General features: G+C 40.3%; 1 protein-coding gene across 6 annotated transcripts in view; it reads left to right on the top strand.

The window, feature by feature from the left end:
* Positions 1-15,608, top strand: part of LOC111865533 (high affinity cAMP-specific and IBMX-insensitive 3',5'-cyclic phosphodiesterase 8B) — a 292,551-nt gene that overhangs the window by 69,590 nt on the left and 207,353 nt on the right. For all 6 annotated transcript variants that reach the window (XM_023853639.2, XM_023853640.2, XM_023853641.2 and 3 more), the window contains one exon: positions 1,315-2,437. In XM_023853639.2, coding sequence (XP_023709407.1) covers positions 2,287-2,437 — 151 coding nt within the window. In that variant the 5' untranslated portion in view covers positions 1,315-2,286. The remainder of the gene's footprint in view (positions 1-1,314; positions 2,438-15,608) is intronic.

Here is a 15,608-nt window from a genome sequence, read left to right as displayed (position 1 = left end):
TCGGGAGTCTGCTTTGACCCTTTATTGAAAATTGTTTATATAAATTCCTTTTGTGTTTTTTCTAATTCTTCGTTCGGATCATAGGTATTTAACCCTTTAACATGATCATTTTTCTTGTTTGGATCGCAATGGTATTTTTTGTAAAAACCTCTAATCATCGTTGCGATTTACGTGAACTCATTTTAAGGAGAGTTCTTTCGTTTGGGATTTAGCGAGGTGCATTCAGTTAAAAGTCAATCAACGTTTCGGAGTAACATTTCGCCTACGTAATCAGTGTTAAAGGAAAGACAGGCAAGAAATCAGCTCTGCTTGCTGCTTGTTTTATGCTGGTTTCTTGCATGGCTTACTTTTCTGCACTGAATAAGGGGACAATATGTTCCTCCTAAACGTCGGTTAGCTCTCAACGGGCTACGCGGCGTTATATTGGAAGAAAGAACTTAATAGTCACCGCTGTGAGAACCTGAAATCCTACAACTTATGTTCTACTCATGAAAAGTTCTTTTCTTGTGAAAACTGAATCCTGAGTTCTTGAAGAATGTCTTCGTTTCTTTTGTATTCACGCATAGTTTATCCAGTCATTTGTTTAAAAAATTACATATTTTTAGCCCCTAGTCTATTTTTGTCTAGTTTCGTATCAAAATTTAACATCCTTAAGGAAAGGATTAGAAGATCTGATATTATGTGCAGTTTCAACATTGTACTTCTGTCAGAATACTATTTAAATCACTGAATATTTATAATAGGTTCATGCTTCTTTAATCTGTATCTTCATCTTCATGACACGAAGTGTTCCATCATTGCTAGGACAGGGATCACTTCGGAGACCTAACATAGTCGTTGGTTAGAATTGAACTTTGTTAAAATGGGGTCAAAGGGTAATTGTGTGGACAGAATTCGCTCACCTTAAGATAGGATCTAATGGTGTAGTTTAGTGAACATGGTAATTATACTTATGTTTCTATAGACGCATAAAATTTATGAATCATTCAAGGAAATCCGAATACCGTGGAGTTATTATCTTGTTATCTATTTGACTTGATTTCTGATTAGTGTTTTTACGTGTAAGATAATATTTGTGGTTTAGTGTTGTGAAATAAGACATATGTAACATTTATTGGTATATACTGCTTAAAACAAACCTTTTTATAGGCTTACATTAATACAACTAGCTTTTACCAGCTATTTCGAAATATTTTTTTTTTCCGGAAGAGAAGAATTGCATTAAAGATGTTTGTTGTTATGATCACGTATTATTATAAAATAGCTTTTTAGCAGTTAAACAGCTGACGTAAACGAAGATGTTCACCTGCACAGGTGCAGCAGATGCCTGAGGACCAAGTCTCCGGAATGGCAGCAGACGATTGGGAGGGGTATGTCGACAACTGTCAGCTTTCCAACTACATGTCATGGGATTGCTGTTGAAGAGAAGTTCGCCAGCGGCAATGACGGACACAGGCAGGAGTAATAGCGAAGCTTGCCGATAACTGTTACGAGTACATCCGTGCATCTCTACATCTGCAAGAACCAAATCTGAAACAAATCCCCGCTAATCTGTAGTAGTGCTACGTTTCTTTGGCGTTACTTCAGCAGTAGAAAACACATAGAGAAATATATACGATTTCGAGACACTTTCGACGTCTTGCCACATCTTGAATCGCGTTTGCTGCCTTGATTGAAACGAAATTCTTTAATTGGAACGGTTGCAACGCCGCCTAAGGCTGTGAAAACGAATTCAACACGTTACCAATACCTGGTTATGTGTCTTGGCAAATGCCGTACATGACATGTTGGCGATAGTTTATTAGTCCGTTTGTTTTGTTTATCTGTACAGTTTATATGTGCGTCTGATTGTTTTTTATGCATCCTCAGCGCTGACAATGTTGAAGCCCGGATCAAAATCGGGGAATATTATAGATTTTTTTTAACAACCCTGGTTTAAATATATCGAATATAATGACACTCGGATGACTTAAGAAGAATTTTGGTGAATTTCAGGATGGTTTATAAACCTTAGTTTGTGCAAAGTAAAAGTCCATAAAGCGCAGTTCAAAATAACAGTTATTTTTTAATGGCCAGTTTCAATCGAGTTATGGAAAAAATATGCGATAAAAAATCTGATACATCTGTGCTGTAAGATCAAATGTTCCTTTGTTGATGAATGATATATGTGAATTTATTGCCGTGTTGAGATACATGCGAAAATGTGGTCGGAAGTGTGAGTAGAGGTGATAGGATTAGGGGGTGGCAAATTAGGATCGGATAGCGTGGTGCTGGCGGGGATGAGGGATGGGCTGCACGCCAAGCATCCTCCACCATTACCACCACCAAAACAGCACCAACACCACCACCAACAACAACAACCATCGCAATGGACCAGCCGAAGAAGGAGACGGTGTTCCTGCCGTCGGCACAGGGAACAGCACGCATCTGACCACAGGTAAGATGCCATGTACCCGTGTTTGTCGTCAAACTGTGTTATTGGTGGCAGAATGTTTATGCATAATAATCGTGCCATTCGAAGCATTTGAGGAAGTGCACTTAGATAAACTAACAAGCAATACGATGTTTTGGGAACTAAGATCTAAAAGTTTATGACGATAATAAAGGTATTGTTTTTTCTGGACGTTGTCCATCGTCCTGTTCTTATTTAAAAAAATACAACGTTTCGGAGACTGGAATCTATCTCCGTCTTCAAGAGAAACCTACTCGTCTGGGCAAGTCGATAGAGGTAGTCCCTGTCTCCGGAGACAGGTACTAGATATATCGAACGTTGTGTGCTTTAAATATAAACATGGCGATGGATAATGTCCAGAAATACAATAATTATATGATGTTTGGTGTTTTGACAACTGTGAAAATTCATATTGTGATATTCTGTGTCGTGACACTGGTGTTACCTTCCTCTTCTGCCCTAAAGATAGAGTTAGCAAATTCCTCCAGAACATTTGCAACCATCTCTGTTATAACCCAGAAGACCGTAGTTTACACTAACAAATGAATTTATACTGGTTAGCCATAACTTTCACTCGTAACAAACAAGTAAGAACATCCTGCTATGGGTTGATTATTCATTCTCGCTCTCCGTCCTTAATAACTGCATATGATGACTGCGTTTCTTCTACATGCAAGGATTTTTTCCCCTTGGTACTACAGCCCCAGTGGGCCTAGGCCTACCTCCATGAACTTCTCCGTTCACTTCGGCTTTTCTAGATCTTACACATTCGGTAGGACTCCTTGGGCCGGTGATCAGCTCGTCGTGTACACAAACACAGAGAAACGCACACACACACACTAAACAGTGGGATTCGAACACACGATCCCGGTTTCCAAGCGAGCGAAGACAGTACATGCCTTAGACCGCTCGGCTTCCGTGACCGACACATGCAAGGCATACATACCGTATTTATCAAACGTACTTATATGAAATTCAGTACATTTATTTACATGCGAAATCCTAAATAAATGAATGTTTCTTATCCAAAAGCACTAGCACGAAATTTCTCAACTTGTTAATAACATATCAAATAGCGTCATTCATTGGAAAATCTCCTTTAAATTGATTTATATGATTCCTTTGATGACTACATCATGCGTTAGAGGATTATTTTGGAACTTGGTGCCGTGGATGGTATATTGGTATTATCTGTTACACACAGTGCCGCAATCAATGGCATTTTATGAGCCAAAGAGGATTAATAGAAGCATTTCATAACCATTGAAATTTTGGCGAAATGGTCAGGACGTTTCCAGTTATAGCGTTCGGGAAATCAACAGTTCGACAGTGTACGTGTTACCAAATTTGTAGTACATGGTTCAGGCTCACATATACATAGAATAGTCACAGGTTGGGAGTGGGAGCAGGAAGCCTGTGGCATGTGGAGCTAATTCCAATGGACAGAGTCGTTCCTGAGAGTCCCAGCCGGACGAGATGTTTCCATCTTTTATGCTTGCATTACCCTATTCACAACAACCTGCCTCTGCCTCATGTCCTAACCTAGATGAATGCAGGGAGAGTCAGTATATAGGTTACAAATGGAAGTAAAACAGCCGTAATGGACGTTATACGTTTTCTATGTGTATTACAAGGTAGCAACACAGTCCAGCTTCATGACAATCTAGGTAGCAGATGCGCATGTTCATGTTCAGAGGTTTGTTTCAGTAGTCAAAACGGCGACCGTGCTTGTGGTGTATACTACCGAAGAGCTATATATATGTTGCTGGTTTATTCAGAACGTTTCAGGTTATTAAGATAGGTACTTTTGTTGAGGTTTGTTTTGATTTTGATAACCGAAAGTTTCCAGTTATAATTTCAACGGGTTTTACGCCTGTCTTTCTAAATATAGTAGAAACATAGTGACACTGCGTGAGATAATGATGACGCAGTGCGTTGATTTAGAAGATGTTCTGAAAACCTGTATTATCTGTTTCCTTCAGTACTGGATGATATGGTAAGAATGTTAAACGTGTCCCTAGTTTTATGAGACCACCGGGAAGACCAAGGCCTAGGTGGGTGGACAGTATTAAAATGGATATTAGAGAGATAGGATGGGATTGTATGGATTGGATTGATCTGGCTCAGGATAGGGACCCGTAGATGGCTCTTGTGAACACGGTAATGAGCTTTCGGATTCCATAAAATGCAAGAAAATTCTTGAGTAGCTGCAGATTTGGCGGCTCCTCAAGAAGGGCTCAGCTCAGTGAGTAAATAAGTAAGTAAGTACATGGAAGGTGCAAATTTTTTGTGTGTAGTGTGTCCTTTGTGTGTTGTGTGTCCATTGTTGTGCAGTGTCGTGCGCTATGATTTGTTTGAGTGTGGTGTGTTATTTTGTGTGATGTGTGTTATTTGTGTGTTGTGTCTTATTGTAGTACCACTGCCACCGGGTAAAAACACATTTGCACTTAAATAATAATAAAGTATCCAATTCATAATGAAAATACTTGACTTGATTATGTTTTGGGTGTGGTAGTTGTATTAGTATCATTTTAAAACATCGTCTGGAAAGGAAAGATTTGATTTACCCTCAGATACTTTAGACGTGTCGTGTTCGGAGTTTGCAGCGCAGTATGCTGCATATAGTGCATTAAGCGAACGTTTTCGGTTGTTTGACTACTCAGACCTTTAGCACTCGAAACATTTTCGGAACCCCTGATAAAACTCTTTTATCTAAAATACAAGGCCACAGATACATAATGATAGCAACAAATAAACAGTAAATAAGGATGAGATCGACACATTAATTTAATTGCACATATTTAAGAATAACAGTCCCAGTTTGCGTGTACGAAAAAGGAAGCTTAAAATTAATATAACATATTTTGAACTTTCAATGCAAAGATTTATTCTTCTTTCTCTCTTCACAAATTATTTTAACGTCTGTCTTGATATCGGAAAATTGAATCCTGTCATCCGGCGCCGCATGTAACCTATTAGCGTTTTTCTGGTTATGCTGCTGCGCAATTCGATAATCAGGCTTCGGATAAGAGTGTGCTGACAAAGGGTATCAGCTGATGAATTTCACGTCCTGATAAAGCTTTTTCCTCTGAGACAAAACACATAATTTATAAATTTCTTCATTTGAGAGTGACATTTCCAAAATATAGAAGTCGCAAAATGAAAATTATTTTAAGGGACATTTAGAACAGTAATAGTAATAATATTTAAATTATCTTTTTCATATCTTAACGTACTTTTATTGCGGGACCTTATTTTCACTTTGCGGAATTTCAGGGTTACAAGGAACACCGTTTGGGAAACAGTGGTTATACATGCACTTTGTGGGGTGAACAGGTGAAAATGAAAACCGACACCGGATGGATGATTTCTGTAGATGTAGGCTGTAGTTGCAGACACTAATAGTTAGGTCTGTGTACCGCCAGATAGCCTTGTTCTCCGAGATCATCCAGTTAAACCCTTTAAATCGGAAATTTAATCTAGAAATTCAGACTGTGATTCACTAAGAAACACAATGCTTCTCCATTGCAGCGATCAAATGAAGAGCTCCATACTCCGGAAAACGTACAAAATCCATTAGTACTCTCTGTGAGAGTAATATAGAATTACTGTTACTATTAAAGCTCTAACCGCTCTGCTGTTTGCCGTCTTTGCGAAAGGCGTTGTGATTTGACTTTACTCGCGGTTCGCTTTGCATTCTAGCTCCTGTTTTGCGGCTGAGCAGTGGTCTTCTCGGGCAGACAGAGTACACAGAAATTATTAGCCAACCTCTTTTTTTAACATTTAATATATCACTTTATTTGTCGCTGTTCAAAATTTGATTTGTTAAATATTTTTTTTCCCCTTGGCACTACAGCTCCCGTGGGCCTAGGCCTACCTCCATGAACTTCTCCGTTCACTTCGGTTTTTCTAGCGCTTACACATTCGGTAGGACTCCTTGGGCGGGTGATCAGCTCGTCGCAAGGCCTCTACCTGTACACAAACACAGAAAAAGGAACACACACAAACTAAACATCCATTGCCCTGAGTGGGATTCTAACCCACGATCCCGGTTTTCAAGTGAGCGAAGACAGCACATGCCTTAGACCGCTCGGCTACCGTGACCGGCTTTGTTAAATATAGGTCTTCACAAATACAATGCTTTCCAACCTTGCACCAAAGTGTTTACTAAAATAAAGTTTTCATTTTTTTTCCCTGTTAGGAAGGCCTGTACCAAAACGTCTGTGCGAAAAATACGTTCACCCGTCCTTTCTCCTTGAAGGACAACGCCTAAATATTTTAGAAGCCAAGCGTATATGACAGTACCAAATTTTAAAATTTCTTTTTGTAAAAATTACCCCCTCCCCCATTGCACTGTAATTGCTTCAGTTTTGGAGTTAAGGTGGTCTTTAGTTTCTGTATTGAACAATCAACTGGTTATTCTTGCGCTAGGATATGACGTAGTAATCACGTCATATACAGCTGTTTTCTTTCCTGCACATATTCTGGCTGCCTTCCCTAGGCTACGGATGTTTTGTCTTATGTTACCTGACAACTCCAGAACGCTTGTTCTGGACACTTACAATGTAAACGGCTATATCGCTCTGATACTGGTCTACATTTCCAAGGAAACAATTCATCTCTGTTTGTTATCAGAAGCTAGTTATTCTATTTAAGTTTGTAAACTAACCAGGTAGTAATGGCATTTGGTCTCTTATGACTTCCCACAAATATGAATTACGTTTCTATTTTAAGTTGCTCCTCGCATTAAGCAATTACAAAGCATATTGTACAAATAGTTACAACGTCGATTTAGATGATTAAACGTGCTTTATAAGCCAGCGTTCTTGGTTTTGAAATGACAGCGAAGTAGGCGGGAGCATTAATACTGTTCCTGTGGGATATCAATACGGGGATTTTGCCCTCCAGGTTGGGGAGTCTCGAATCTGAGACAGTAAAATATGGCCATGGGTTTCATAGGACTAGGACCTGAGAATGACTGCGCTGGCGAGGCCAGCAGCAGTTGTAAACGACAGACCCATCTCTCGTCAGAGAGGATGTTACATAAGGACTATAACCTCAAGTGTTCAGTTGGAAAATAAAATTATTAGTCATGAGTCTCAAGGGGCTTGTCGGCAAGACGATCAGCGGTGAACCGCCAGTCATAAAGTAACTCTGACTCTGACTGTGACTATTTAAATGAGATATGCCCGAGCAGGTTGGTCTAGTGGTAGCGTCTAGACTTGTATTCTGGAGATTCTCGCTTCGAATCTCCGCCGGAACACTGATTATCATGAGTGAGGCTTTCCTTAGGTTTACTCAGTCCCTCCAGGCAAAAGTCGATATAGTATCTCGGTTATGTAACGACCGCTTTCTTCCTAATCCTTTACAGTTTGTAATTCACTTGTCATCCTACAATTCGACGATCGTAAAGTAACCCCCAGAAAATAGACGCATCGAATGTTGCGGCCAGGACGAAGTTTTCGCCACCTCCCATGAATAGGGCACACACATATTCAATCGTAAACCGTTTCCTATTTAAAGTACACTGCGCTTCATAAATTCACATAAAAATATTGTTACTGCTCATAGATTAGACACGGTAGATTGAAACAAAAGACCGCTACCTCGTTCGTGACGTACAATATACCCGAACATAGATTCTTCCAGGTGGTTTACGCCGCACACTTCCTTCCTATGGTAACCTGAAGTTTCGAAATGACAATGATAAATCTCACTAATACAAAACTGCGAGGATCTTTCGTTTTCGTAAAAACTGAAGGAAGTATTAATTTGTTAAACAAGATTATAGGATTAAAATAGACCTTACAGAAATAGGACATGAGTTTTGAATTGGATTAAACTGGATCTTTACAAGTACCATTGGCTTGCTCTTATGCACACAGGACTGAAACAACTGATACATTAAAACTTAGGAAATTTCTTAGGCAGTTGAAAGGCTAAGAAGGAATAATGAAGGATTGTGAAATTTTAAAGAAGGACGACCTTCCACCATGGTGTCAGTCAGTCAGTCAGTCAGTCAGCCAGCCAGTCACTCAAACTGTCAGTTGAATAATAACAGTATTTTTTTTAATTCGCTCAGTGGGGGGTGGAGTCCAACTGGGTCCACTCGGCACGGCTGCCACTGATTGGCCTATTGTAGCCTGCTCCGGGTAATTATGATGATGGAGAATTTGGTGGAATGAAGCTTGGCAGGGGAAACCGAAGTACTCGGAGGAAACCTGCCCCAGCGCCACTTTGTCCACCACAAATCCCACTTCACCAGACCCGGGCCGCTGCGGTGGGAAACCAGTGACTAACCGCTTGAGCTATGGCTCAGCCTATAATAACATTAAGATGTGACTGAGGAACAACCAGTATTCTAGCACAAACTAAGAGTACAGTCATCCAGGATGTAACTCTACAAAGTCACCAACATTTTGAAAGCACGTGTACCTGTATCTTCAGAGTAGACGTGAAAGATCGAGACTGTATGTTCCTCTGAAACGTCGATATCCGTCTACAAAACTATATGGCGTCATCTTAATATTCAATGCCGTGAAACCTCAAATCATAGTCGAGCACAAAACTTAGTATCTCGGTTGAGTTATGATGTTTTTCGTGATTTTCTTCCTTCATAACCAACACTGGTATAATGTCTGCAAATAGACCACAATCACCACTTTTCGAGGCAATACCTTCCTTTCGCTAACTGTACGCTGGATGTTATATACGCTCTCTGAAATAGCGTTGTCAAATATCTGAGAACCAAGCAATCAGCATTGCATCGTTTACTTATGAAATAAGAAATAGTTGAAGTAGACGGTATATTACGCACAAGTTATCTGCCTATCAATATATTATTACTACAAGCTCAGTAACATATTTATGCTTTATCACGTAACACGTATTCACGTGAAACTGAGATGTTATCGTCAAACGAGCTCTGGCCGCTAAACGTTCTAATTTACGCAAATTAATACATCATCACTAATGTAAGTTCTCCACCTTCAGTACCCACATGGAAGCAGTGAAATAGCCTGTAAGAATCCCGAGCGTAAAGGTACTACAAAATGCCAGGCTGACGCTTGAGCATATTAGTTTAGTGCTAATATTCTAGACTCCATAGAATTAGTACAGTGGATCGTTAAACTTTCATTTAGTGGTGGAGCTCTCTGTGTTAGAAAAGAGGAAAACAGTCATCCTAAAATCAAAGGGAAGTCTACTCGAACAAATTGGAATATATTGTAATGGAACTGAATTCATTGGTTTGAAGTGAAGCTTATTTTGACTTGTTTCGGCCCCTAACCACAATTTCAATTAATTCTTCGTTTTTCATTTTCCTAACCATTACTCTGCGGCGCCGGTCATAGTAGCCGCGCGGTCTAAGGCATGAACTGCCTTCGCTCGCTCGGACGCCGCGATCATGGGTTCGAATCCCACACAGGGCATGGATGTTTGGTATGTGTATACAATTATTTTGTGTTTATGTTGTCGTGTGTGTAGATAGCGGCCTTGCGACAGGCTGATTACTCGTCCAGGGAGTCCTACCATCTGTGAAAAATGATTAGGGAATTGAATAAGAGGCCTGGGCCCTGAAAGGGCTGGAAGAGCCATTGAAAATAAAAATTACTCTGCGGCGGGTACGCCTCCTAGCGTCAATGTCAATCCGGTGTAACACACAACTAAAGCAACTTCCTATTTCTGTTAAAGACATATTAAGGCTTATTCAAGAATTCTGTGTGAAATTAGAACGCGTTATTAGAGGAGTTTTCCACCGTTCATATGGAAATGGTTTGAGCACAACTGGAGCCAATCCGGCAAGCCAGTCTTTGAGGATTAATAGTGGCTCTTTTTTTTTCGTTTTTTTTTCTGCTTGAGCAGATTACCAACCTGTTGCAACTCCCCCCCCCCCATCTTAGAGGGTCTGAGTTTTTATTCAAAGTTTCCTTTCCTTAGAGTGAGTGTTACTTTACGACTGGCGGTTTACTGCCAATCAGTTCGTCTTGGCTCCAAGTCCTTTGAGACTCACGACCAGAAAAATTTTGTTTTCAACTGACTCTTGCGGTCATAGTCATAATGTAACATCCTTTCTGATGAGAAGATGGAGCTCTCATTTGCATTTGCTGCTGGTCCGAGTCCCATTGGACTCATTACCATATTTTAATGCCTCAAATTCGAGACCACCCCAACGTGGAGGGCCAGGTCTCTATTTATATCCCCCAGGAAGAGGGTGGCACAGTAATACCCCCCAGTGCTGGGTTCCCCTTTCGTCTCCCCCTACGACTCGCAGGGCTATGGTGTAGGTATTCGACCCCTCCTCCACTCGGGTACCTTTCCTTAGACAGGTTGCTTACCATTATTAACGAGTCCTATCTACCCGCCACGTAATCCTGGGAAGGATCCCTTACCAGGTGTCAGCCACCGCCCACCAGAACACCGGAACCCTGAGCTGACGTAAGGCAGGGTTGCCACTTCCTGTAATTGGGCGGTCCTTGAGAGAGCTGGAACTTCTGCCTCTATGTTGTTCATTTCAAAACTTACAAACTGAGCCTCCCGAGACATCAGACAACCTACAAACATGAAAGCGTCTCCAAAGTTGTTTGGGTTCGTGTCCATGCGTGTTTCGTCATCCCAGTTTAAATATCAATGGGCTAGTTTTCTTTTTCTCTTTAAGGAATGCATCCTGTTGTGTGTTAGTAGTATATATATGAGTTTTCGTTTTCTCTGTCAAACAAAAAAAAAAAAACACACCAAATTACCCACTCACATTGAACACCCCATATCTGACTTTATTTGGCTGTACAGCGTCCAAGTCCAACACGACCTTATTTAAACTATGGATGAGAAAATATCCAGAGTATTGCATTTCTATAAGCTTAATATTTTAACATTTTAATAATATTAAAAATTTTGACACTCACTCGCTCACTCATTCATGGAGCTGAGCCCTTCTTGAGAAGCCGCCAATTCTGCAGCTACCCAAGAACTTTCCAGCATTTTATGGAACCTGAAGCTTCAGTACCATGTTCACAAGAGCCCTCCACTGGTCCCTGTCCTGAGCCACATCAGTCCATACCATACCATCCCATCCTATTTCTCCAAGATTCATTTTAATATTTTACACCCACCTACGCCTTGGTCTTCCCAGTGGTCTATTTCCTTCTGGCTTTGCCACCAATATCCTATATGCATTCCTCGTCTCCCCCATTTGTGCTACATGACCTGCCCCCCTCATCCTCCTTGACTTGATCATTCTAGTTATACTTGGAGAAGAGTACAAGTTATGAAGCTCCTCATTATGCAGTTTTCTCCAACCTCCTATCACGTCATCTCTCTTCGGTCCAGATATTCTCCTCAACACCCTATTCTCAAACACCCTCAGTCTATGTTGCCCCTTAATGTCAGAGACCAGGTTTTACACCCATACAGACCAAGAACTTTTGACATATTGTTAATATTTTAAGATTTTAATAAGTTCAAATGCTTGTTTTATACATTTTAAACAAGTTTAGATTCATTATAGAGCCACTTAATTGGTGCATATAATGGTAAAAATTGAAAATAAGAGAAGCACGCTGTAATATCACTTTATTCATATACACATGGCAAAATAAACAATATATGGATCCATATGGAAAGCACAATTCATAGACATGTCTATGTATCGCCTGATGATGGCGCCATGGGCCGAAACATATAGCGACGGTGTACAACCAAATAAACTCAGATATGCACAGTAAATTTGAGTGAGTTATTTGGTGCTTGTATTTATTGATAAGAGAAAGGAAAACTCACGTGTATGTAGTGCTAGTTTTTCTGCTGTATGTTTATTGTCGCGTAGCAACCTTCTCTCTGGCAGATGTCTATCGATCGTGACCAACTGAAGACGCTACCTTACAGATCACGGTCACCTGGATGAACAAACGTCAGGCCTAAAAATAGTCTCTCCTCACATTTTTGTCCTAAAAACTTATTGTTAGACAAATACACCTACAACGTAAACAAGGTTTCATTTCAAATTGTATGAACTTTTAGCGATGGGAATTGAATTGTTATGTGTCATATAGAAATCGAGAGACTAAGGTTGGGTATCCATTGCGCTCGGCTGCCGCGCGCAGCTGTTCGTGCGCGGAAGACTCGTTCGTTTGTTTACCGTGTTCGTGTCCAGCGTCGAAGCGCGGCGGCCGCGTGCGGCAGTTGATCGACGCTGCTCCTCAGTTATCGCGAGATCACCACGAATACATCAGGCAAAGCATCTACAGTGTCGTTGGGAGTATTTTTGTCGGCCATAAAGTCGAATTCATTGAGTGCTAACCACTTGGATACGTAAACAGTACACGTAGCTGTAAATAAACAATAAATTCTTAGTGTATTAGCATAATTACAGATAATGCGAGTGGTATAATAGCAATTTAATAAATATGTTCGTACCAAAACTTCTTATTTCGGGACTTTTCTCTTTGTATGAAGCCATTAAAGCTCTCATCTTCTTTTTTAAATCCTGAATTGGCATTTTCATTTCGTCACTATATCCTCCCATGCGTCCTCGCCTATACTTTTGTTATGGTAATTAACACTTTTTGAATTCCACAATACATCTTTATATTTACAAAGCTGTACGAGAGCTAGACACTTTTCATTCTCCATTTTGCCGCGAAAGAAACACCGGATTGCCACAAGACCATCTTAACTTAAATCCCTTTGCCGCGGGAGAAAGTACCGCTCCGATTTGGTTCGACGCTCGCCTAGTTCGCGCGCGGCATTATGGTATCGCTTTGCGAGGCAAAGCAACGAACATTGCCTCTCGCGGCAGCCGCGTGCAAACGATACCCGGCTTAAGGCATACAGTTATGAGAAAACAAGCCTTTCGCATTGTGGACAAACACATCGTGCTTCGTGCCAGGTAACGTGTTCTGTGGATCAAGAAACGTAATTTATGCGAAATTAATTAGCATAAGCTGTCAGTTTCTTAGAGATATTAAATCAGTAGCTATTATTTACCACGTCCGAAAAGGGGATATATGTAGACGCCTGCGATATATACAACAGATATTTGAAACTAAGTATGTCCGTGTAGCAGAGTCTGCAGTGATAAACTGGAAGTTTCTTAGATAGTCATAAAATGTCCCACGTTTTATGGAACAAGGACGTTCATTACAGCTTTCAGGAGAGCCCGCTGGTGGTGGTTATGCTAAACTAGGTGAATGCAATTCAGTCTCAGCCAATTTCATTAAGATCCGCTTTATTGTTGTCATTTCATTTACTCCTAGGTCTCATAAATGATTCGTCCCTTCAGGGCGTCCGACTAGGATTCTGTGTGCAGTTATTGCTCCTCCAGTATCTCTGTAAGCGTATTCTTATTGGTGTGGCAATCCTAATAATATTTTGTGAGTTTCTATAAATAAGTACAGTAAATATCTGATTGGCCGGTCACGGTAGCCGAGCGGTCTAAGGCATGTACTGTCTTCGCTCACTTGGAAACCGGGATCGTGGGTTCGAATCCCACTCAGGGCAGGGATGTTTAGTTTGTGTGTGTGCGTTTTTCTGTGTTTGTGTACAGGTAGAGGCCTTGCGACGAGCTGATCACCCGCCCAAGGAGTCCTACCGAATGTATAAGATCTAGAAAAACCGAAGTGAACGGAGAAGTTCATGGAGGTAGGCCTAGGCCCACTGGGGCTGTAGTGCCAAGGAAAAAAAATATTTGATTATTACCTTCACATTGTAAACTGAGGTTATGGTCTGCATAATAGTGATTTCGATGTATGGCTTTCATACGTTCCACTAGTTTCGCATGCACGTACGTATACTTGGTTTCGACCATTATTATTATTATTATTATTATTATTATTAGCTCTTTAAAAATACATTTCATGGTAAGCTACGAAGATGCGTCTTTCATAATTTCTTAGGAAACCTAGGAGCCGAGAACGGGCCCTATCACTAGAGTGATCATTACAAGTTTCGAAAGCCTTATTCGATACTGTTATAAATGAAATTACGGGTGCGCCTTGCAGTTTATTAAGCATACATCCGGCTTGTTTACCCATAATTCCCTTAGGCAGAGAGAGACTCAATTATGGGTCAAAATGACTGAAAAGTCGGAATTGTCCTGCAGAGTGGCGCACGAAATGAACAACCAGTATTTGATTTAGTATCGATGAATCAACCATACAATGAATGATGTTTTGTAACATGGTAACACTTAAAGTAGATCATGGAGATTAGTTCTTACTCTTTCCGAGCGCGCTAGTGTCTCTGTTCCTGCTCATGTGACAGTTTACACAAGATGGTTGACAAAGAAAGACTGTCTGTAGAACAACGCATAGGCGGTTTCATGCCCATTTTCAAGCTCGATGGGCGCCTTCATTGAAAGCAATTCATAAACTTTATATCCAGTTTAATAATGACAATGCAGTTTTCGAGAGGAAACGTACGTTCTCCCGAGTTTTAAAAGCATATGTCCAACGGTCTAATTCATATGTAGAGGTTCAATCTCAAGAAGTTAAATGAGGTAGAGCAGGCATGTCAAACTCAACTTGTACAGAGGGTCACCTCAGCCCTATAAATAATAGTCCAGGTCCGCACTTCAAAATAGAAATATACATTAGATTTTGATACAAGGAAATTTAATTCTCTTTATTATTTAGGAATAATTTCAATATAATTACCTAAAGTCACATATCTCACAGTTTTAAAAAGCAAGAGAATGCCATTTTTGACAAGTATCAAACAATTTTTCAATATGTAAAAAGAGAGATTACACAAGAAATTATGTTAGAAATAGCAAAACATTGAATTTCCTGCAGCCTGCTAATTTATGTCTGCGTGAGAATTCTTGCCGTCTGGTCTGTTGGAAAATTGTCTTTACAAAAAATATTTCTACTAAAATTTTAATATTGATTTTAATATCAATTAGCTCTAAAAGTTGAAGGGCCGTACTTTATGGCTATGGGGGCCGCATGTTTGACACGGCTGACGTAAAGGGTAAAGAGCAGTATCGGGTTGAAATCTCAAATAGGTTCGCGGCTTTAGAAAACTTGGACACTGAGGTGGATGTTAATAAAGTTTGGGAAACTATTAGAGAAAACATCAAAATTTCCGCCAAGGAGAGTCTAAGACCTAGACTCTCCTTGGCGGAAATCTTCTTGCAGATCCCCACAACATTTTGAATAGG

The sequence above is a fragment of the Cryptotermes secundus genome, unplaced genomic scaffold, assembly GCF_002891405.2.
Source record: "Cryptotermes secundus unplaced genomic scaffold, Csec_1.0 scaffold722, whole genome shotgun sequence".
Taxonomy (NCBI): Eukaryota; Metazoa; Arthropoda; class Insecta; order Blattodea; family Kalotermitidae; genus Cryptotermes; species Cryptotermes secundus.
The sequence above is the reverse complement of the archived record's forward strand: the minus strand, read 5'-3'. Positions and strand labels throughout refer to the sequence as shown.